Source organism: Epinephelus lanceolatus, chromosome 1, assembly GCF_041903045.1.
Source record: "Epinephelus lanceolatus isolate andai-2023 chromosome 1, ASM4190304v1, whole genome shotgun sequence".
In the NCBI taxonomy this organism is placed as follows: Eukaryota; Metazoa; Chordata; class Actinopteri; order Perciformes; family Serranidae; genus Epinephelus; species Epinephelus lanceolatus.
Window position 1 is genome coordinate 15,140,067 of NC_135734.1, and position 21,111 is coordinate 15,161,177.

At 40.1% G+C, this 21,111-nt stretch overlaps 2 protein-coding genes across 4 annotated transcripts; both read left to right on the forward strand.

Moving 5' to 3' along the window:
- The first annotated feature begins 238 nt into the window (after positions 1-238).
- Positions 239-12,369, forward strand: adipor1a (adiponectin receptor 1a). Its single transcript, XM_033625575.2, has 8 exons — positions 239-329; positions 1,992-2,207; positions 2,287-2,400; positions 7,549-7,720; positions 7,907-8,093; positions 8,534-8,721; positions 8,808-9,001; positions 9,713-12,369. The coding sequence occupies exons 2-8, from the start codon at positions 2,061-2,063 to the stop codon at positions 9,839-9,841; spliced, it is 1,131 nt and encodes a 376-aa protein (XP_033481466.1). The 5' UTR covers positions 239-329; positions 1,992-2,060; the 3' UTR covers positions 9,842-12,369.
- A 2,086-nt stretch (positions 12,370-14,455) lies between these two features.
- rabif (RAB interacting factor) lies at positions 14,456-17,085 on the forward strand. Of its 3 annotated transcripts, none has more exons than XM_033626059.2 (3): positions 14,456-14,582; positions 15,093-15,244; positions 16,593-17,085. In XM_033626059.2, the coding sequence occupies exons 2-3, from the start codon at positions 15,101-15,103 to the stop codon at positions 16,839-16,841; spliced, it is 393 nt and encodes a 130-aa protein (XP_033481950.1). In that variant the 5' UTR covers positions 14,456-14,582; positions 15,093-15,100; the 3' UTR covers positions 16,842-17,085. The 3 variants fall into 3 exon arrangements, with proteins under 3 accessions (XP_033481950.1, XP_078021214.1, XP_033481951.1); XM_078165088.1 differs by having other exon boundaries at positions 14,467-14,582; positions 15,074-15,244; XM_033626060.2 differs by lacking the exon at positions 14,456-14,582 and having other exon boundaries at positions 14,630-15,244.
- The last annotated feature ends 4,026 nt before the right edge of the window (positions 17,086-21,111 follow it).

Genomic DNA, 21,111 nt, shown 5'->3' on the forward strand with positions numbered 1-21,111 from the left:
AAATAGATATTGATAGAATTTTCCCCGAAACTCACTGTAGTAAATGTATTTGATATCCTCGAAATATACGTTTTGGAAAACAAACAAACATTTTTTTATATTTCTGCATTAATTTATTTTTAATCCCATTTGAAAGACATGTAAATGTAAACAATGGGAGGCTTTTGCTTAACAAAATATGTAAATATATTTGTTTTTCTACGTTTGAATGGGTGCTTTTATTTTGAAAAAAGGATAGCTTTACGGAAGAGCGCTCCACTTCCGGAAAGAATTGTGTTTCGCATTTTGATAAATAATTCACCTTCCTGGTTTGAAGGCTACCTTGTCAGGTAACTTATGTCCATTTAATTAAATTGCCATAGCAGGTGTCGGTACAATATGCTTACTAGATAGCGTTAAACGTTGGTGTCGTCGTAAAGACTTTTATCTCACCGCTAGCAAGTTTATCCACAAACCAGTGTCGCCTGCTCGACTGGTTAACGTTAGCGACAGCTCAGCGCTAGCTTAAAGGTAACATTAGCAAGCTGATATATGAGCGCTCCGTGACCTGCTAACTTATAAACGGTACAGTGCTTTTAACTTACACTGTAATTCACCTGCTTGCTATGAAGTGTCCCCATCCGTGGAAACACGATGGATTTATGTTAAGCCATCGGTATCTTGTGGTTGTTTACATTTTGTACTCCATGTTCCGTCTGACGCTGTGCTAATCAACATCCGTCTGGCTGGCTGTGCTAAGCAGTTACTCGGTAAAATATTTTGTTGGTGCTGTCAGCCTCAGCCTTTTATCAAATATATGTATCCTTGCTGATAATCTCAAGTATTGTCACTACTGTAATTGTCAACCGGTAATTTTGGATGGTGACATAGATCAAAGTAAGTTGAGCCGCCTCTTTGTTCTCTTGTTGTGATCGATGAAACACAGATTTCAAATGAGACCCAGATTAATCACCAGCCATTTTACATCAGCAGCTAGATGACAGTGTAGCACTTTAAATGTTAGTTATTGATCTTTAGTAACCCTGCAATACTCAATCACCGCACTGTATCCTATATTGCAGTGTACACATTGCATAATATCCTTTCTTTGTTGTTTATGTGAGGCGATGCAGACTGTATGTGCTGTACATTTACTGTATCCTTCAATATATGCACATAAAACCATCTGTGTGTATTGACTAGCGTATCATTAGTGGGGCTTAAATATGTAATATCAGGACCAACCTGTTTATTCTGGCTGATACCAATAAATACTGATAAGATTATTTTTTGATTGCTGTGTTAGAGCACATTCATTAGTGATAAATTAAAGAATATATTGAACGATTGTAAACATGTATGTGATAGTATAACTCAGAAACCCTGAGTTTTTATTGTATTTTATTACAAATATATTTTTTAATATTTAGGCTAATTAATGCCAGACATTCTGGCCCTATGGACAAGCATTTAGAGGCTTTAGAAAAATCATTAGAAGAACTGACCTCAAAAATACTTTGGGTTCTGATCCACTTTCAGGTGAAATCTCATGTCTGCAGTGTTTGTAAACAGGCTTCACATTATTGGATGAAATAATTGCTGAAATTTTATTTTTGGAATGATTACATTCTTTCAATTAGTGGGCAATAACACATCAGCCACATACATATCATGCATATCTACCTATTATCTATACAAGTCCGATTCCAGCTTTTTTGTACTGACATGTAATTTTGCACACAACCTTGTATATACACAAACATAGTAACAGTCTCACCTGCATATACCGTTTTCCCACTTTTTGCCTGTTTATGATAGCGATTGTGTTCATTTTTACTCATCTTTCTGTGGTTTATTGTCTTTGCGTAGCTCTATGCCTATTATTGTATCTTCCTGTAAATTTGCTCCCTGCAGTGCAGAGTATATTAAGAGCTCCAGAGAACTGGAGTCAAATTTCTTGTGTATGTCAACATACTTAGCCAGTAGAGCTGATTGTGGTTCTGGTTGCTCAGGAGGAAACTGAAGTGTACCTTCTGAAGCAGAACACAGAGGCTGTGAGTGGGTCATCAGGCAGTCTCCCTATGTCAGGCCGAAACGGGTCTGCAAGTGATGCAGACTGCCGGATCTCTGAGGACTGCCGTGTCCCAGATGTTGAGCTGATGGAGCTGGGGCCACTGCTGGAGGAGGGAGGGGGGCGAGCGGCAGCATCTAAAGGCGTCCATTCAGAGGTAGGACTGTTTTACAGGAATACACAGAGAAGTTTTTAGGGCTCAGATGCTTCAGTATGCCCTTGTGATCTCTTTAAAGGGAGCTGCGATGCTTGCTGACGAGGAAGAGGATGATGATGAGGTGGGAGAGGTCCTGACCTTACCACTTCAGGCTCATCATGCCATGGAGAAGATGGAGGAGTTTGTACACAAGGTAAAAATGTCTTCTTGAATTAATTAATGCACAACTGGTATAGGTACTAAATCCAGATATTATTTGGCTAAACTGCCAGGGACCTAAATAAACATGTCTTTGGGGTTGGTATGAACAGGTCAGCACGTGTTATCCAATCTGCTTTAGTGTGAGAGAATGAAGACAGTTTTCAACAATGACAAGTATTGATATAGGTACTGTCATTATGAATATATCAGTTACTTCTGATTCTTTCAATAACAGATTCAGCTCAATCTGACAAAAGTTATTGTGACTGGTAAATGTTGGTTGATAAAGAAATGTGACGCAATAAGGAGAATGAATGATCTGATAACATTACACAAGTAGGCACCTGCAATAAATATTGCATCAGCCATGTAAAATGAGCTGAAATTCAACACCGTGTTCACCTCAAAGTTTATACATGGTGTAGTAGAATACTGTAGGTTAGCAGGCAGGGTAATAGACATACTGTTGCAGATCTGGGTGGACAGCAACAAACAGGGATTAACCTGTGACTGCAGTGCAATTCAACTGAGCCATATGTGTTGTTTTTATTGTTGTCTTGTTTTTTGATTATTTCATGTCAGACATGTCGTGTGTTGTATAAGACTCACACAAGTCACCATGTGAGACAAGTGTCAGCTCACAACAAAGAATGTATTTGTCAGTTAAATAGCATCACAACACATTTAGATATTGAGAAGAACCTTGATCAAAAAGATCTCGCCAACTAACTGTATGTTGGAGATGGAGATGATGCTGCCTTCACTTGTAAAAGAAACATGATTTTGTCTGCCATACCTGGCTATGTAGAGTGATCAAAGTCAGTTACAATAAATCTGACATTTCTCAATTCATGTACACTGCCTGGCCAAAAAAAAAGTCGCCACCTGGATTTAACTAAGCAAATAGGTACGAGCCTCCTATTGGATAATTACTGCATGGGCGATTATCTTTCAGCTGGCAACAAGTTATTTAACCCCAACTGGTGCAATGAGTTGCTTCTCATTTCCTAAACAACCATGTCGAAAGACACATCCCGTGGTCGTGGAAAAGATGTTAGTCTGTTTGAGAAGGGTCAAATCATTGGCATGCATCAAGCAGAGAAAACATCTAAGGAGATTGCAGAAACTACTAAAATTGGGTTAAGAACTGTCCAACGCATTATTAAAAACTGGAAGGATAGTGGGGACCCATCGTCTTCGAGGAAGAAATGTGGCCGGAAAAAAATCCTCAATGATCGTGATCGGCGATCACTTAAACGTTTGGTGAGATCAAATCGAAGAAAAACAACAGTAGAACTCAGGGCTATGTTTAATAGTGAAAGTAAGAGCATTTCCACACGCACAATGCGAAGGGAACTCAAGGGATTGGGACTGAACAGCTGTGTAGCCTTAAGAAAACCACTAATCAGTGAGGCTAACCGGAAAAAAAGGCTTCAATTTGCTAGGGAGCATAAAGATTGGACTCTGGAGCAATGGAAGAAGGTCATGTGGTCTGATGAGTCCAGATTTACCCTGTTCCAGAGTGATGGGCGCATCAGGGTAAGAAGAGAGGCAGATGAAGTGATGCACCCATCATGCCTAGTGCCTACTGTACAAGCCTGTGGGGGCAGTGTTATGATCTGGGGTTGCTGCAGTTGGTCAGGTCTAGGTTCAGCAACAGTATGTGCTCAAAGAATGAGGTCAGCTGACTACCTGAATATACTGAATGACCAGGTTATTCCATCAATGGATTTTTTCTTCCCTGATGGCACGGGCATATTCCAAGATGACAATGCCAGGATTCATCGGGCTCAAATTGTGAAAGACTGGTTCAGGGAGCATGAGACATCATTTTCACACATGGATTGGCCACCACAGAGTCCAGACCTTAACCCCATTGAGAATCTTTGGGATGTGCTGGAGAAGGCTTTGCGCAGCGGTCAGACTCTACCATCATCAGTGCAAGATCTTGGTGAAAAATTAATGCAACACTGGATGGAAATAAATCTTGTGACATTGCAGGAGCTTATCGAAACAATGCCACAGTGAATGCGTGCCGTAATCAAAGCTAAAGGCGGTCCAACGAAATATTAGAGTGTATGACCTTTTTTTTTGGTGGTGACTTTTTTTTTGGCCAGGCAGTGTACCTATACATACAATTTTAGGGTGTTGATTTTACTGCTACTGAAGGACTTTGAGAATACAAAGTTATTTTAGAACGTTTACAACTACTCATAACACCAAATACACTGTCTATTTTACTTAAATCTCAATTAAGATTATTAACACTTAAACTCTAGATATTTAAAATAATTGTCTGTTGCAAAAAGTTCATCTCTGCATCATCCTTGTTGGCTTTCAGTGTAAGAGCCATATAGTAATTGTACAACCCCAATTCCAAAAACGTTGGAACGCACAGAATGCAATGATTTGCTAATCATTTTTGACTTACATCTACAAATGCAAGTTTAGACTCTACCATGCAAAGGGAAAGTCATATTTCAACAACCTCCAGAAACACCACTGACTTCTCTGGGCCAGAGCTCAGGCTGAACTGATGCAAAGTGGAAAAGTGTGCTGTGGTCTGTTTTTGGAAATCATGGACGTCATGTCCTCCGGGCTAGAGAGGAAAAGGACCACCCAGGTTGTTACCAGCACAAAGTTCAAAAGCCAGTATCTGTGATGGTATCCTGATGTGTTTCAGCATCATGAATACTGAAGGGTATATACAGGTTTTGGAGCAATATGCTGCCATCCAAATGCCGTCTTTTTTACAGACCACCCTGCTTATTCCGGCAAGACAATAAGACACATTGTGCACGTGTTACAACAGCGTGGCTTCGTAGTAAAAGAGGGCTGATTCCAGACTGGCCTGCCTGCAGCACAGACCTGCCTCTCTTTTAGAAAATGTGTGGCACATTATGAAGCACAAAATATGACCCCAGGCTGCTGAGCAACTGAAGTCATATATCAAGCAATATGGGAAAGAATTTCTCTTTCAAAACTTCAACAAATAGTGTCTTCCATTCCCAAACACTTACTGAGTGTTGATAAAAGAAAAGGCGATGTAACACAGTGATAAACATGCTCCTGTTCATACTTTTTTGGAACGTGTTTGAACATTAGATATCTTGTCTTTGGACTGTAGTCAATTTAATACAGGTCAAAAAGGATTTGCAAATTATTGCAATCTGTTTTTACATTTTACACAGCATCCCAACTTTATTCAATCAATCAGTCAATTTTATTTATAAAGCCCAATATCACAAATCACAATTTGCCTCACAGGGCTTCACAGCATATGACATCCCTCTGTCCTTTGGACCCTCACAGCGGATAAGGAAAAACTCCCCCAAAAAAACCCTTTAACGGGGAAAAAAATGGTAGAAACCTCAGGAAGAGCAACTGAGGAGGGATCCCTCTTGCAGGACGGACAGACGTGCAATAGATGTCGTACAGAACAGATTAACATGATAAATTAACTAATCCGTATGACACAATGAGACAGAAAGAGAGAGAGATGCAGGACAGATGGTAATGTTAATACCTTACAACAACATTAATGAAAGTAATAATATTATAATTATAGTTCTGGCTACTGTGGTACAATATGTTGAAAGTATATATTAATATCTGATATTATACATATGTGACAATTAGAGTTGGGCGATCTTGTCAATATCCTATCGTCCTATCGCCATCTAGTGAAATCGCCGATGAACGATGTCATCGCCGGGGGGGGGGTCATTACTCGTCGCCGCTGAAACGTTCACTTATAGCCTCTCTTTGGCATTTGAGCAGCTTTATAAAACTCTTGAACATGTAATGGCTCCTTAATTAGCAAGTTGACTTTACATAGACGGCATATCTTTTCAATTTCTCCTGACATTGTGTTGTTTGGTTTGTTCACCGCTCCGCGACATGCGCATTAAGGCCCGAACATACTCAGGCGGAACATACGCGGAACGGATTCCGCGGAGGTCCGTGTGGACTCAAAGCGGACGTCCGCAAGCCCTGTGCGCGCAAAGCTCAGATTTTACGACCGCGCGGACTCCACTCCGCGCACCAGTGACTGCTCGGCATGTATTTTTCACATCGCGGAGATTTTTCACTGACATTTTTACAGGAAACTACAACGCGGATGTGCGCTCGACTATGAAAGCCTGAATGACTGCAGACATTCCTCGCGGAGTCCGCTCCGCTTATAGTACGCCCGAGTATCCTTGTGTCGAGCGGGTGGAGGCGTTGATCTCCCCCCCTCCTCCCCCCACCCTCTGCTCTCTCACTAAGCAGCCTCCCTCTGTCTCCTCTCACTCAGCCTCGTTCAGCCTCGATCTCGTCAGCATGCTCCACACACGCTCTGTCTCCCCCCCACACCTCGCAATTGCATCGTCATTTAAAAAAGACATCGTGAAACAACCCTTCTGTTGCCGATGGGCGATCGCCCATCAGCACAACCTTAGTGACAATAATCATATGTGTATAATAACAGTAGAAGTATGACTAATGATGGCAGCAGCAGCAGGAGGCATCTGGCAGGACCACGGCAGCAGCACAACCACACACATCACACTATCCAGGCACCGCTGCAATAAGAGTTAACCTGAGAGACGGTGGAGCACAAAGGCTCCGGAGAAGAAGCCGAGTTAGTGACATCCAGAATGGCCGAGTTAGCAAGATGCAGTAATAGGACACGAGAGAGAGAGAAAAGGAGAGAAGGTGCCCGGTGTATTATAGGGGGTCCTCCGGCAGACGAGGCCTAAGTCAGCCTAAAGGCCAAAACACACCGGCGGCGTACAATGCGCGTCAAAACAGCCGCCCCCATTATTTTCTATTTACAAACCCACATCAACGTCAATGTGCCGCGCCGCGGCACTTTACGCTATTTTTCCAGCTTCGCTGCCCTTGAAAAAGCGCTATTTTGTACTTCCCAGCCTAGCGGACTGGAGTGTGCAATAGAAATCCAGTTGACACCCCGCAGCGCGGCGCTTTTTGTGTGTGTTGGAGGCGGCACTTGACTCGCGTCAATGACGTGTTTTGGCCTTAACTAGGGGCTGGTACAAGGCAAGCCTGAGCCAGCCCTAGCTATAAGCTTTATCAAAGAGGAATTGGGGATTGTAAAAGTATGCGTCGGTGAGTGAAAGTTATTCTTTCTTTTCAGGTGTGGGAGGGGCGCTGGAGGGTCATCCCTTTCCACGTCCTGCCAGAGTGGCTAAAGGACAACGATTACCTCCTGCATGGACATCGGCCTCCTATGCCCTCCTTCCGGGCCTGTTTTGGAAGCATCTTCAGAATTCACACTGAGACAGGAAACATCTGGACTCACCTGTTAGGTCAGAATACAACGCCTTATGCAACATTCCTAAAATTGTTGAAAATAATATGTTAGCAGCAGATTCAAAGTTTGTTTACAACCTGACATGTTATTTTGTTAACCCATTTTTAACCGGTTAACTCAGAATAGCTCTGGCCTCCTCTCTTGTCGGCTGAAAGTAAAACTGGCCTCATTTCTCCCCCAGGGCTGATCTTATTCCTGTGTCTGGGCACGTTAACCATGCTGCGGCCCAACATGTATTTTATGGCCCCTCTGCAAGAGAAAGTGGTGTTCGGGATGTTCTTCCTGGGAGCTGTGCTCTGCCTCAGTTTCTCCTGGCTTTTTCATACCGTCTACTGCCACTCTGAGAAAGTGTCTCGCACCTTCTCCAAGTAAGGCCTCTGTCAGACATTGCTTCTCACATAATTGTCTTGTGTGTCTTAACAAAATCATTTGTAGCTGTCAAAGTGTTCTCCTATTTTAGACTCACTGCCCTTGTAGTAGGCAGGAGGGAGACACCCACCATCATTATTCAAGGCAGAATGGTCCCAAGTTCAGTCAAATCTAACATAAAAAACACTGATCTGTGTGGCATGGTGAAGCAGTTTGTACTGATCTGAGGATAAAGTTGCTAGATAAGTGCATTTACTCCTGTAGACTACAGCAGCCTTAAGTTAATTTAGGTTGAATTATTATTCTCTATGCTATAATGTCCATGTGCAGTCTAAACGAGCAGTGATTATTCAATTGGAATAGACTTAGAAATATACCATCCAGCAGATCTTCCAGCCAAACACCCAGCTGTTGTCTCTGTGTCGCCCCCTCTCTTCAGGCTTGACTACTCGGGCATTGCCCTCCTGATCATGGGCTCCTTCGTGCCCTGGCTGTACTACTCGTTCTATTGTTCCCCTCAGCCTCGACTTATCTACCTCACCATTGTATGTGTCCTCGGCATCGCCGCCATCATAGTGGCCCAGTGGGACCGGTTTTCTACACCTCGTCACAGACCTACAAGAGCAGGTGCTCACCAGTTGAACACATTGCGCACTTTTCCCTATAATGTCGTCAAAATAACGCAAAGTAACTGAAGTCCATGCCTCTCTTAGGTGTGTTCATGGGTCTTGGGTTAAGCGGCATTGTCCCCACCATGCACTTCACCATCGAGGAGGGCTTTGTTAAGGCTACCACAGTGGGCCAGATGGGTTGGTTCTACCTGATGGGTGCCATGTATATCACTGGTGCTGGTCTGTACGCAGCCAGGATCCCTGAGCGCTATTTTCCTGGAAAGTGTGACATCTGGGTGAGTATTTGATGTGCTTAGAAGTCAGGTGATTAGTTGTGCAAAACAGTTTAGTTTCACCACCAATAAAAATAAGAACATTGATTCATAATTACATTTTACCATATTTACCATAATGGAGGAGATGCCATGTTTAGACATGTTAACGTAATGAACATAATGCAGTGCTTCTCCTTTGCTACTTGGATGACAAATGTGAATGTTTCTGATATGAGGCAGTAATGGTTAAGTATTGCTTTTAATTTTTCCACTCAAGTATAGGGATAGGTGATATGGCCAAAATCTTTTATCACGATATATATATTAAAAACTGAAAACGTTTTTACAAAACTGTTTCTTCATTTAATGAAAAAGCCAGAGTTCTCAAATGTTACACGCTGTTTAACTCTATGATATACAGTCTGAAATCTGTAAAATTTGGACTTTAATCAGAAATAAGTCAACCTGATTTTGAGTGTGACCAGAAATTCAATGCCAGCTTGTGGCACATTATATTTTTTTTGGCGCCCAAAAGACATCATCATTCACAGCAGACCAAAATCTTCCAGGAGTACACGACTGAGTGTGTATTTTCTTCACCATATGAAATAAAGAATTAGTGAACAATAGGAGCAGTTTCAGACACAGCTGTTATCTCTTTTGTTTCATCAAACACAGGAAAATTATAATGAATGAAACTGACAAAAAAAACATCTCTTTCTCTCCTTCTAGTTCCACTCTCATCAGATTTTCCATGTTCTGGTCGTGGCGGCGGCGTTCATCCATTTCTACGGGGTTTCCAACCTGCAGGAGTTCCGCTACGGCCTGGAGGGAGGATGCACAGATGACTCTCTACTCTGAGAGGCCTGACTGTGACTCATACTTTTCTTTACAGTCCCACAAACACCTCGCACACACACACACACACACACACACACACACACACACACACACACATACACACATACATACATACACATACACACACAACACACGCACACACAATCACTTTAAATGCTGCTGGAATTCAATATAGTCACTTATTGCTCCTTCTGTACTTCTGATTTGCTAACATCTTGTTTGGGTTTTGGTGGTCTTTCTGTTTGGCTCTTTTTTGCTCCGATAAAGTAGCATTAACTAGCCACTGAACTACAGAGGGAATCTTCAACAGGCACTACTTCTTCAATAATTCTGAAACTTGAAGCCTACATTTTCAAGTAAGGTCAAAATGGGATTTTAACCAAAATCGTATATTACTGTAACTGATGGTCACTTCCTAGAAGCTCACTAGTACCCCGACCTCTTCATAGTCTGTTACCATTGCACAAAGGGTACAGAGCGTATTATTTGTGCTGTAGCAGAGGGCACATACTGTAAACCATTCCTATCCTCCCTCCCACTTTCCATGCGGGTTAGAGGATGAATGTACTGTCCACCAGGAGTGAGGTGTAGAGCAGTCCAGGACCATTTAGGTGCTTAAGGGCAGGCACACATTTGTATTAAGAGGATAAAGTATGCATCTATAGTGTGTATAGATGCTGCCAGATGCTTTCTAACTGTGCTGACACTGATTGAGCAGCTGTATGTCAAAACTTAGAGGACTACTACAGACCCACCCATGCCCGCTCTGCAATAAAACATGAACTGTACTCTTTAGGCCCAGTCAGTACCCTTAAATCATAATTAAACAAAATACAGTACAATATTATGAAAGAAATATAGAGCTTAGATGCTATAAATTCGATCTATAGATGTGTCTGAGTAACACAAGGTGTAATTGTCATCACAGTTCTTCCCAGAATGATTGGAAATCAAAGGGATTTATACATAAAGGGATAGTTATGGTCTTTTGAAGTGGGGCTGTATAAGATACTTATCTTAAGTCGGTGTAGTACTTACAGTAGATGGCGGTCAGCATGGCCCCAGTTTGGAGAAACAGTTCATGGCTTCAGTTCCCCGCCTGTGCTCTCGTCAACGTCACCAGACTCCACGACAAAAACATTGTTGAACACAGGAGCTGCTGGTCTACTGCTACCACAGTCAGTTTGTATGTTTGTGTTATTGTGTGACTCTGGTGAATCTGAACTCACCCAGTAAGCATTTTTTGGTTTAAAAAACGTCTACATGAAGACCTGATGTCTAGGCTAAATCACGGCTGAATTTGGGCTGTCAGTGAAAATTTGGTAGACGTCTAACCATAGCCAAAGTGTAGACGTCATCAATTATACGGCTATGTAGAGACCATGTCCAAAAAATGGAGATAAACATATTTCAATTACTGTTGACTCTCCATACGTGATTGAATATCATACCGCACGCCATCTGCAATGGCAAAAATTACATTTAATCAATTTCAAAATTAAATCGGCTAGATTTGGGTTACATGTAGCTAGACTAAATCGGAGCTAAATATAGCCAGTACGTTTAAATCACGACTATTGCTTGCTGGGCACAGTTTAAAACACCAAAGTCACACAAAAACAAAAACTAACTGATCGAGGCAGCGGACATCTACTGTATGTAATACACTGACAATGGATCAGTGCCTCATACAACCCTGCTTCAAAAGATTCAAACTATCCCTTTAAACTGATTCCTGAGTTTCTTTGAACTTTATACTGAAATTTGTATGAACTTCCTTTGCAATTTGATGCAGTTTTAATTGACAAAAGCCCCAAAGGCCTAGAAAAGCTGCAACTGTGCAAACATGTATCTGCCCAGATGAGGTTAGACTAAAATGCTTAAAATATAGAAGTGAAAAGAACTCCCCCGCCATCATGTTTCAGACAGACAACACATTGTTGATTAATTTCTAGAGCAACAGTTCCTGGGCTACGCACAATGTACAGATCTGGATTGGTCAAATTGTGTTTTTGTCAGCTAGAGATATTTCTTTTGTGCTAGATTTCAGATGCAATGAGAGGTGTAAATATCAAATGCACCTTAAGTGTATACTATTAAATTCAAAACTTTAAATCACCGTATGGGGTTTAAAATGTGTTATGTATGATTGATATAAACTTTTAGTATTCCTGTGCCTTAGGCCAATGGAAATGTTTTTAAATAAAACGGCCTATCTTAACAGTCAAGGGAGCTTCAAGGATTTCCAGATGTTGACTTTTCTTGTTTTCCTTGCCATATACAATCGAATCATTATTGAACTTACGACTCCATGGATAGGTTGTATCAACTGCTGTTTAAGACTCCTTTTTCTAGATCAACTTATTCGAGCTTTATTACAAAGACTAAAACAATGTGTATTCTTGACTTTGTGTAATGTCCTGTGTAGAAAGTGATAAATCATACATTTCACTGAAATGTAAACATAAATATTTATTAATGGTAATCTCGGAAAATTATTGTAATAAATTTTTTTCCACATGTACAAACATGATGTCAGTCGTGTCTTATAATAAACAGTAGAAGCCTATGACATTTGCATATTTCACATCAGCAGTAGACGATGAAGATAAGACTATTCATGTTCTACACCTTATCATGCATCTTATCACCATACAAGATTATGTTTACTTAAAATAGTGTTCTATGAGTTACATATATCAACAGTTACTGTGTTTTAACCACATCAACCAAAGCTAAACAACAGCTCCTCATCATTTCTCTCATTTCCTGGGATTGGATGCTGGTTGGAGAACACTTAGAGCTGTTATTAAGTCAAACATACCTAGAGAGCACTTGAGAGACAGCATGCCTCCTTCAAGGCTTCACAATCATTGAACATTTTATATTTTAAAAAAATTATTTTATTCAGTCAATCAAAACATTGTCTAATAGATTAAAACCAGCAGTGATTTTATGAGTTGGTCAACAGCTCTGTTTTCACAAAATATACATCACTAGTTTAAACAGTCTCTCCTGCCAGGGCACAAGACCCTATGGTGTCAGGAACTTCAGGTTGCTTTGGTCTGTAGTTGCAGCTCTGCAGTGTTAGTAGTCCTGGCCTTAATAGGTTGTTGCCTCAGGTGATCAGCCTCCTCCATTTATCTGGTACAAACTCTCCTGATGCTGCCCTGTAGGTGGAGTGTATCTGGCTGCAGCATCATTTTAGGCAAGCATGTTATGTGGGGCAACACATAGTTTGACTACATCTCCAGTCTCCTCAGGATTGAGTTAAATAGGCCTTCCCTAAATCATCCACCTGGCAGCCAGGATTTTTATGCCTCTGCACCAGCGATAGCTGTGGCTGCAGGCATTACGTTTTCAGGTTGTCCATCTGTCCCATTTTCGTGAATGCGATATCTCAAGAACACCTTAATAGAATTTCTTCAAATTTCCACAAACGTCCACTTGGATTCCACAATAAAGTGATCAGATTTTGGTGGTCAAAGGTCACTGTGACCTTGCATCCATCTCATTTTTGTGAACACAATATCCCAATAACACTTGGAGGGAATCACTTCAAATTTGACATAGACTCTCACTTAGATTTAACAATGAACTGAGAATTGGGTAGTCAAAGGTCAAGGTTACTGTGACCTTGCGTTTGTCTCATTCTCATGAGCACAATATCCCAAGAAGGCCTTGGAGGAGTTTCCCCATATTTGGCACAAATGTCAATGTGAATGAACTGATGAGAACTTGGTGGTCGAAGGTCAAAAGTTAAGGTCACTGTGACCTCGCAAAACAGCCTTACTGTCACATCATAATGTAATGAAGAAAAAAAATTCTGGCCACTATTTAAAGTCATATCTAATGAACAGAAGGGGAGACTTTGGGTTAAATGCTGTATTGGTGACACTAATCTTGGGTGTCCACCTTGAAACGGTGCTGATTGTATAGCTCCTCTGTGTTGCTGGGGGGCAGATGTGTGTGAAGCATCTATGTTTTTATAGACATGATTTCAAACTGTAAGTGCAACTTGACTGGTGCACAGAGGTATACAACTGTGAGGCAGTAATTCTAGTGTCATTTTATGCTCATTTTTCCTTCTACTTCACAACATTAGAAAGGTATAGTGTGCCTTTTACTCAGTTACATTTATGTGACGATTGTAGTTAACGTTGCATTAAAATGCTGCTCAGAGAAAAATGCACCAGAAATAAGAAAAATAATATTTGCTCTTACGTACCATTTGCTGGTAATACTTACATACTTTTACTAGGTAACAATTAATTGAAGGGGTTTTACTTGTTAAGTGTTTTACATTGAGGTATAACATCTAAAAGAAGTAACAAGTAAAATATCTAAACATTTCTTGAACCATTGCCTAACCCAATATTATACTGAGAATGTAATATTGTCAAAAATCTTGTGCTTTGTGTTTTGAAAATTTCTTTAGTGATATTGTCAAAAATCCATAATAAAGCCCTAACTCTGTTGTTATTTCATATAGCTTAGTTACAGTTATTATTAAGAAGATTAAGTTTCTACATTACATTTATTTTCTAACGTCGTTACATTTTGGTCAACAATATTACCTACAGAGGCTGTTTAATGAGGAACCCAAGCACCGCCGTGTGTTTCTGTACGAGAGTACATAGTGGTTGGTCAACTTCAACAGTAGTTAGTATGCTAGCCGGGCTTTAGCTAACCTTTACGATTTTATCGTCGTATTCAACCTTGTCTTTCCTTCAGTATCTAGGTACGTCTTATTCAACTTTACTAAGCTGTGTGTCTCTAACAATGTGGATGCGTAATGTAGTTATTTGTCTGGTCTTTAGCCTGCTGAGTTTAGCGATAGCACATGTTAGCATGAATGTAGCGGGTGGGGTGTACAGTTAGTTTGACTGTTATAGTTTAACATATTAATAACATTTATTCTGGTAAGCTCTTAATATGGACCCCTCAGACCGTGGCTCGGCGTAAAGTTTGTCATAGTTAATATATTGTGGAAATTGAAGAATGTAAATATTAGGTTAGTGTATTTCTTTGTCCCGGACTTCCGCACTACAAAGATTCCGTAAACTCGTACTTCCGGTCCACTCTGTCTGTATGCGCCCCATCTTTCTTTTCGTTAACATAGCCTTGTAATTTCCCATTAGCCAGTTAGCCCTTACAGTTAATTACTGTCGCTTGGTTCAGCCTGGTGGAAGATACTGAGACTCAGGCCTGTTTGGTGCAAGTGCATTACAGTGAGTGTGCTGTTCGTCAGGGCTCGACATGGACAACAGTCAGCAGTCCAAAGACAGCACGGACCGGTCCGACCTGGTGTCTGAGGACGGAAAGAACAGCAAGTCTGTCGTGTGTCAGCGCTGCGGATCCAAGGTGCTGTGCCCGGGGATGGCTGTGATGGCAGAGAAAGAGGTATGCTGTCCTGCCCATCAGTGGGCTGATACATTGCTTAACCTGTCTGCCCTCAGGTAGTATGTATATATCAATAGTTTTCAGCAGCACCATGTCATCCAAGGTGCTTTATATGACAATAAAACCAGTGGTACGGTGTGTGTACATTTACTCAAGTACTCTACCGAAGTACAAATGTTAGGCACATAACTTGAGTATTTCTATTTTACGCTACTGTACACTTGTACTCCAGGACTGTTCATAGGGAAATATAGTTAATATTGTCAATATTAATTAGTTAATAAATTAGTAATAAAGACTAATTAATCAGTAACTAATTATTTTGCAGACAAAGATGTAACATTCAAAACATATATATGTCAAATATATGATACGGTGTTATAGATTAAACTACCTAATAGTATAAATAATAGTCAATAGCTTCATTTTGACCAACTACAACAGAAAAATCCTACTTACATGTTGTGTGCAATAATAATCTCGTGATAATATCTGACGGTATAACACTCACAAAGGCAATGTTTATGCAATGAGTATTTTTACTTTTAAGTGCATTTATTATGCTAATAATAGTCATGTTTTTTTATTTATGCAATGTTTTAAATTGATACATTTTAATTTGTAATGGAGAATTTGTATTATTTCTACTTTTACATTAGTAAAGGATCTAAAAACTCTCTAACCAGTATATGTCTACATGGGGCCCTGTAACTGGCTGGCTACATGCAACTTAGGGGTGAATGTAACAATGCCATTTAACTGAAGGATGGCTAGGTTTAACCTTGGAGATGATGTCAGTGTGTGACTGTATGTGTCAGTATTATTATTGTTGTTATTTTGTTTTGTTCCTTTGGTTGTAGTTGGTCTTTTTTCCCTCATCTCTGGTATATATATGGGAGCTTGTGTGCATATATGATGCTTATTTGTGATGGATTTTGTTTAAACTTAAAATAAAAAGAAAAATGTGCATTGTGGGGAAAAAAACTTTATCTAACACAGCAGAATTGTACATTTTAACATTTTTAAAAAACTTGAATATGAAGGAGATCGGTGCCCCTTGACCTGAGAAGTCTGCAGTGTTTATACTCTTAGAGGACGTTATATACAGAGGCCATCTAAAGCTTCGTATACCAGGAGGAGGAGGATCTTTAAAAGCAACAGGTAGCCTATGGAGGTTCCTGGGGACCAGAGTGATGTAGTCTGTTTTTTTTTTTTCATTTTTATGTTACAGCAAGGTCAGTGCAACCTGTTCAAGTGTATGCTAGGTCCAAAACTCATATTGCACTTCTGATATTGAGCTCTTTCTGAAGTGTTTCTGTTTCATCTGAGGCTTGTTTTCTCCCACCAGCTGTTCCTACCATCCATGCGGAAAAAGAGCGGCCTCAGCAACACAGAGGGCTCAGTGGACGGGGACACTCTGACCGCCCACTGGTTTGTGGAGGACATGTTCACTTTTGAGAATGTGGGCTTCACTAAGGACGTGGGGAGAATCAAGTATCTTATCTGTGCAGATTGTGAGATTGGACCAATCGGCTGGCACTGTTTGGATGACAAGACGAGTTTCTACGTCGCTTTGGAAAGGGTGAATCATGCATAGTCTAAATGCCCATGAGCCCACATGAACTTAAAAAAAATGTGTTGGCAGGCTATGCATCTTTTCATGGATTTCCTCCCAGAGCTAACCCCAATCTAATCCATCACACACACGCACACATACTGTTATGTGTATATTGATCATGAAAACAGGACTGTGTCGCTCTCATTCTCCTCTACCACACTGACAACAGTATGACCATCCTGTTCTAATAAAGATGTTTTGGGGAAGCTGATGTTGAATACCATACTGCAGCTGTTTCATGGATATTATGATGTAACTTCCTTTGTCTCAGTGTCTTTTAATCCACGGAAAAATAAATTCCAATCAGATTTATGAAATTGTGTCAGTATCCATCCTAACACAAGTGCTTGTTTTATTTATAAAAATAGTTGGGTACTTAAATGATCAGATTAATCAACTGAGAGTAAATAACACATTTGATAATTGATTCTTTGTTGAGGTCAATTGAAAAGCTGACTTTAAACTTCACAAATACGAGTATTTATTGCTTTACGTGTTTTTATCAGTAAATTGAATGCTTTGGGGTTTATACTAAGAGCAAACAGAAGCAGTTTGAAGATGATACATGGGGCTGTGTGAACTGTCTGGTGGTGGGCATTTGTCACTATTTTTTATTTTATAGGTCAAAGGTGTTTGTAAACAGTATCACAAGTGAAGTGAAAGCCAGCCCCAGCTTTGTCCACTTAGCGTTCCTCCTCAATGTTGTTCTGTTCTTCAGTGCTGTGTCCACGATTTGCTGCCTACAGTCTGGCACCTGGCTGCTACCTTTTTATAAAGTCCTGACCTCACCTGCACATTGTACCCATGAATGTCCCAAACACAGCAAAATAATAAGAAAATACAGGCAGAGGAAAGGTACATAATTACGTAAGTACACCACCACACACACAGATGGATGACTGAACAGGCTGACTGAGCACAGGCCTAAGGATCCACCTGGACTTCACTTGCAAAATGTCACTCAAATGAACACAAACTGACCAGGAAGAGACAAAACAACCACGAGGAGACACACAATTGGCTATAAGAGACACAAAATTGCCACAAAGTCTCTTTGTCTCACTGTAGGAAAGGTGGAGGGGCCTTTTAACCCACCAATGGCCACATACTCGCAGTGGGTCATGAGTGGTGATTGAGAGAGTTAACTTTTGCATGAGTCTAAAAATTGTTTGTAAGGAAAACCCTGCATAGTACACCTTTAACAGAGTCACTGAAAACATTTTTATAGACTAATAAATGCTGGAAATAAAAATTTGTTGCAGCCCTAAAAAAGTTATTAATTGTAGAGAAAAATCTAGTCCCCACTTATTTGCATGGTTGTGCCCTAAAAATACAGGATGTGAATTCCATGTTATTTGTTGTCACAGCCTGACATTCAGCTTGCTCTTTGTCTTTTTCAGAAAGAGGTGTTTACCAGTAACTAAACCAGTTTGTTCAATATTTTCAGTTATACATTTGTTATTAAAGCACACACATGGTCTCACAACTCCACACACACCCAAATGATATTAGAAGTTGCTCAGTGTATAGGAAAATGTATGTAAATTTAAATGATGGTCATTGAGGCCCTTGGTTTAGTTTTAGGGTTGCAGATATGAACTTTTTTTTTTTTTTTTTTGTGCACATAAAGTTGTAAACTTGTAAATGAAAAAAAAATCCATCATCAACATCCCTTTTCAGAGCCCATGTCCTAATTACTCTTATCCTTATTATTCATAGACCTCACTGTTACCTGCACACAGTGAAGAAATAACCCTTATAAAAACTCTTAACAGCCTGGGTGAACGGTGAAAAGTCATTATTTTAAGGTGTAGGTCTATTCTTCGCCACTAGATGTCGAGATTTCATTATTTGACAAAAACATTTATTACTCCACAGCAGCCTGTGGATTTCCTATATGATGTGGTCATTGTTATTTTGTGTGCCGTGCACCTATCAAGTAAAGGCTCTGCCCCCACCCTGTCAGCTGCCAAATCAGTGGCAGTGGTAGTAGTCAGCATGCTACACAGTGAGTGATGGTGGTGGAGCTGTCTGCTTCCCTTTGTGCACTTTCAAACATTAATGTGCCATTACAGATGTAGAGTATTATATTCAGAATATTATAAAAAGGGGCATCAAATAATATATGTGGGACTGCAGCAGTTTGTGCATCAAAAAAATGTATGTAAATGACCCTCTGCAACATACTTAAAGGTCCAGTGTGTAGAGTTTAGTGGAACCTAGTGGAAAGGTTGCAGAACTAATACTTCTTCTTTGTGCCAAACATGTAGAGGAACTAAGGTGGCCAACATGAAAATGCAAATGGCTGTATCTAGAACCAGTGTTTGGTTTGTCTCTGGAATCTCTCTTGCTATCAGAGAGGACCTGCTCTGTGTGTAGATATAAACTGCTCATTGAAAGATAACAAAAAGTAAACTATTCTTATTTTCAGATGATTATAAACAAATGAAAACGTAGTCATGAATATTAGAAACCAGTTTTGCCAATAGATGCCCCTGAACCATGCACACTGGACCTTTAAGATTTAACAAAAGTTTTTTGTGAGCGTGGTCTTGAGCACCTTTAAATTTAAATATGTAGCCCACTGTTGATTTTGAAAGACACCTGTCATGTGTACCCGTTACAGTCTACTGTCCAAAATCCACCAAGATCGAAACAGAGAACAGGGACATTCAAATCAGTCTTGTGAACAGAGTGAAACAAGTGAAGTGGTGGGCAGTACTTTATCAGCAGTTGATACGACTGCTTCCTTATTTATAAAGGTGGTTTAAGATTGTGAGATTAATGATGTAAGAGTTACAAACAATATTATTGAGACAGAGTTATGAGTTAAAATAAAAAGATGTCAACACAAAAAATAGACTCAATAGATAGACAAAAACCAATGTCAACAAACAGACATGAACAAAGATAAAAAAAAAAATCAGCTGTTATTTCCTCAGTTTTGGTCATCAGTGGAGATATGGGGTGGGAACCTATAAACATCAGACATAAATGTCAAAGGTTTCAGCTTTGGAGCAGACTTGTGAGGATGTTCTGTTAGAGACTCACTGAGGGTCTGTTCTTCACTTATCAGAGGAGGGGTGGCCGGGGTGTGACTTCATTTTTGAAGTTACAGCTGTTTTCCCGTGAGCCTCCCTGAGTGACTGGCAGAAAATGCATGACCCTCCCTCCACCATAAATTAGTGATTACATATTAAAAAAGGGACCCTTTGATGTTTGCAAGTTAAAAGTCAAAGAGGATGTCCTGGTGTGGAAAAAAGCCTTGGTTTTTTACTCGTCACCGACGCCGCTTTGCAGTTTCTTTTTAGCCAAATCTTAAATAAGACATAGAATTAAGTGGTTTTGTTGAAGTACCACAATTTTAAGTTCAGATTTTATTTTTTCTTCTTCTTCTTTTTCTGACAGAAGCCTTCATTGCACATGATGTGTCCAAAAACCCTTGGAAATTTCAAAATCGACAATTTCTGTTTTTGATGTTTGTGGCTATAATAAAGGGTGAAAGTAAGTAATGTTGTCTTTAAAACTCAGTGGTAAGATAAATACAAAATACAACCACTTAAATTTGTATACCCCTCCCCTAAACCTAATTAAAAAACATAAGTCCCTCTCAGTGCTTAAAGGATTATTTGACATGCCTCCCCGTTTTTGCACCACCCCTCCCCCCTCATAGGTAAAGAGCAGTCACTGAAAAGATATTTAATTGGGACATCTTTTCATTCATTTTCCACAACAGTGGATAAGGAGTAAAATATTTCTTATGTATAGAGAAAATGGTCTCTTTATACTATTAGCCAAAATTACCAGCTTACTGTCTCATAAAGAATAGCTACAGTGTAGAGCCTTATGTGAAGTATAATTCAAACAAAAGGCAAAGATCCCCATGTGCACATTTACGCTCAGCAACATTACCATTAGACCTAGAGATTGGTAGGTTTAGTGCCACTCCAGAGGAGGACACACTTTGTTGATGTGTAACATAGGTTCATTTTTTTATTTACTGAGCTGCATAGGGAGACATGAGGGATGCACTTTTCATTGCACTCCATTTATGTTGATTACTTCTAGTTGGATAACCATGAATAATTTGAGGTATGTTTTAAATGAGGAACCATTTTGTGGCAGAATTTATTTGCTGGACGTGGGATAGAAGGCAGAGTATTTTGTTTGGAGACTGAGCAGTCAAATAATGTACTTTGGAGTGATCTCTGCAATGATAAAATGGTGTCTTGTAAACCCATGAGGCTTG

Bases quoted from the DNA above. Each gene is read 5' to 3' on its own strand.
- adipor1a (XM_033625575.2), top strand. From the start codon at position 2,061: ATGTCAGGCCGAAACGGGTCTGCAAGTGATGCAGACTGCCGGATCTCT. The intron at 7,721-7,906 runs GTCAGAATACAA...TTTCTCCCCCAG, and splicing joins CATCTGGACTCACCTGTTAG to GGCTGATCTTATTCCTGTGT. The intron at 8,094-8,533 runs GTAAGGCCTCTG...CCCTCTCTTCAG, and splicing joins GTGTCTCGCACCTTCTCCAA to GCTTGACTACTCGGGCATTG.
- rabif (XM_033626059.2), top strand. From the start codon at position 15,101: ATGGACAACAGTCAGCAGTCCAAAGACAGCACGGACCGGTCCGACCTG. The intron at 15,245-16,592 runs GTATGCTGTCCT...TTCTCCCACCAG, and splicing joins CTGTGATGGCAGAGAAAGAG to CTGTTCCTACCATCCATGCG.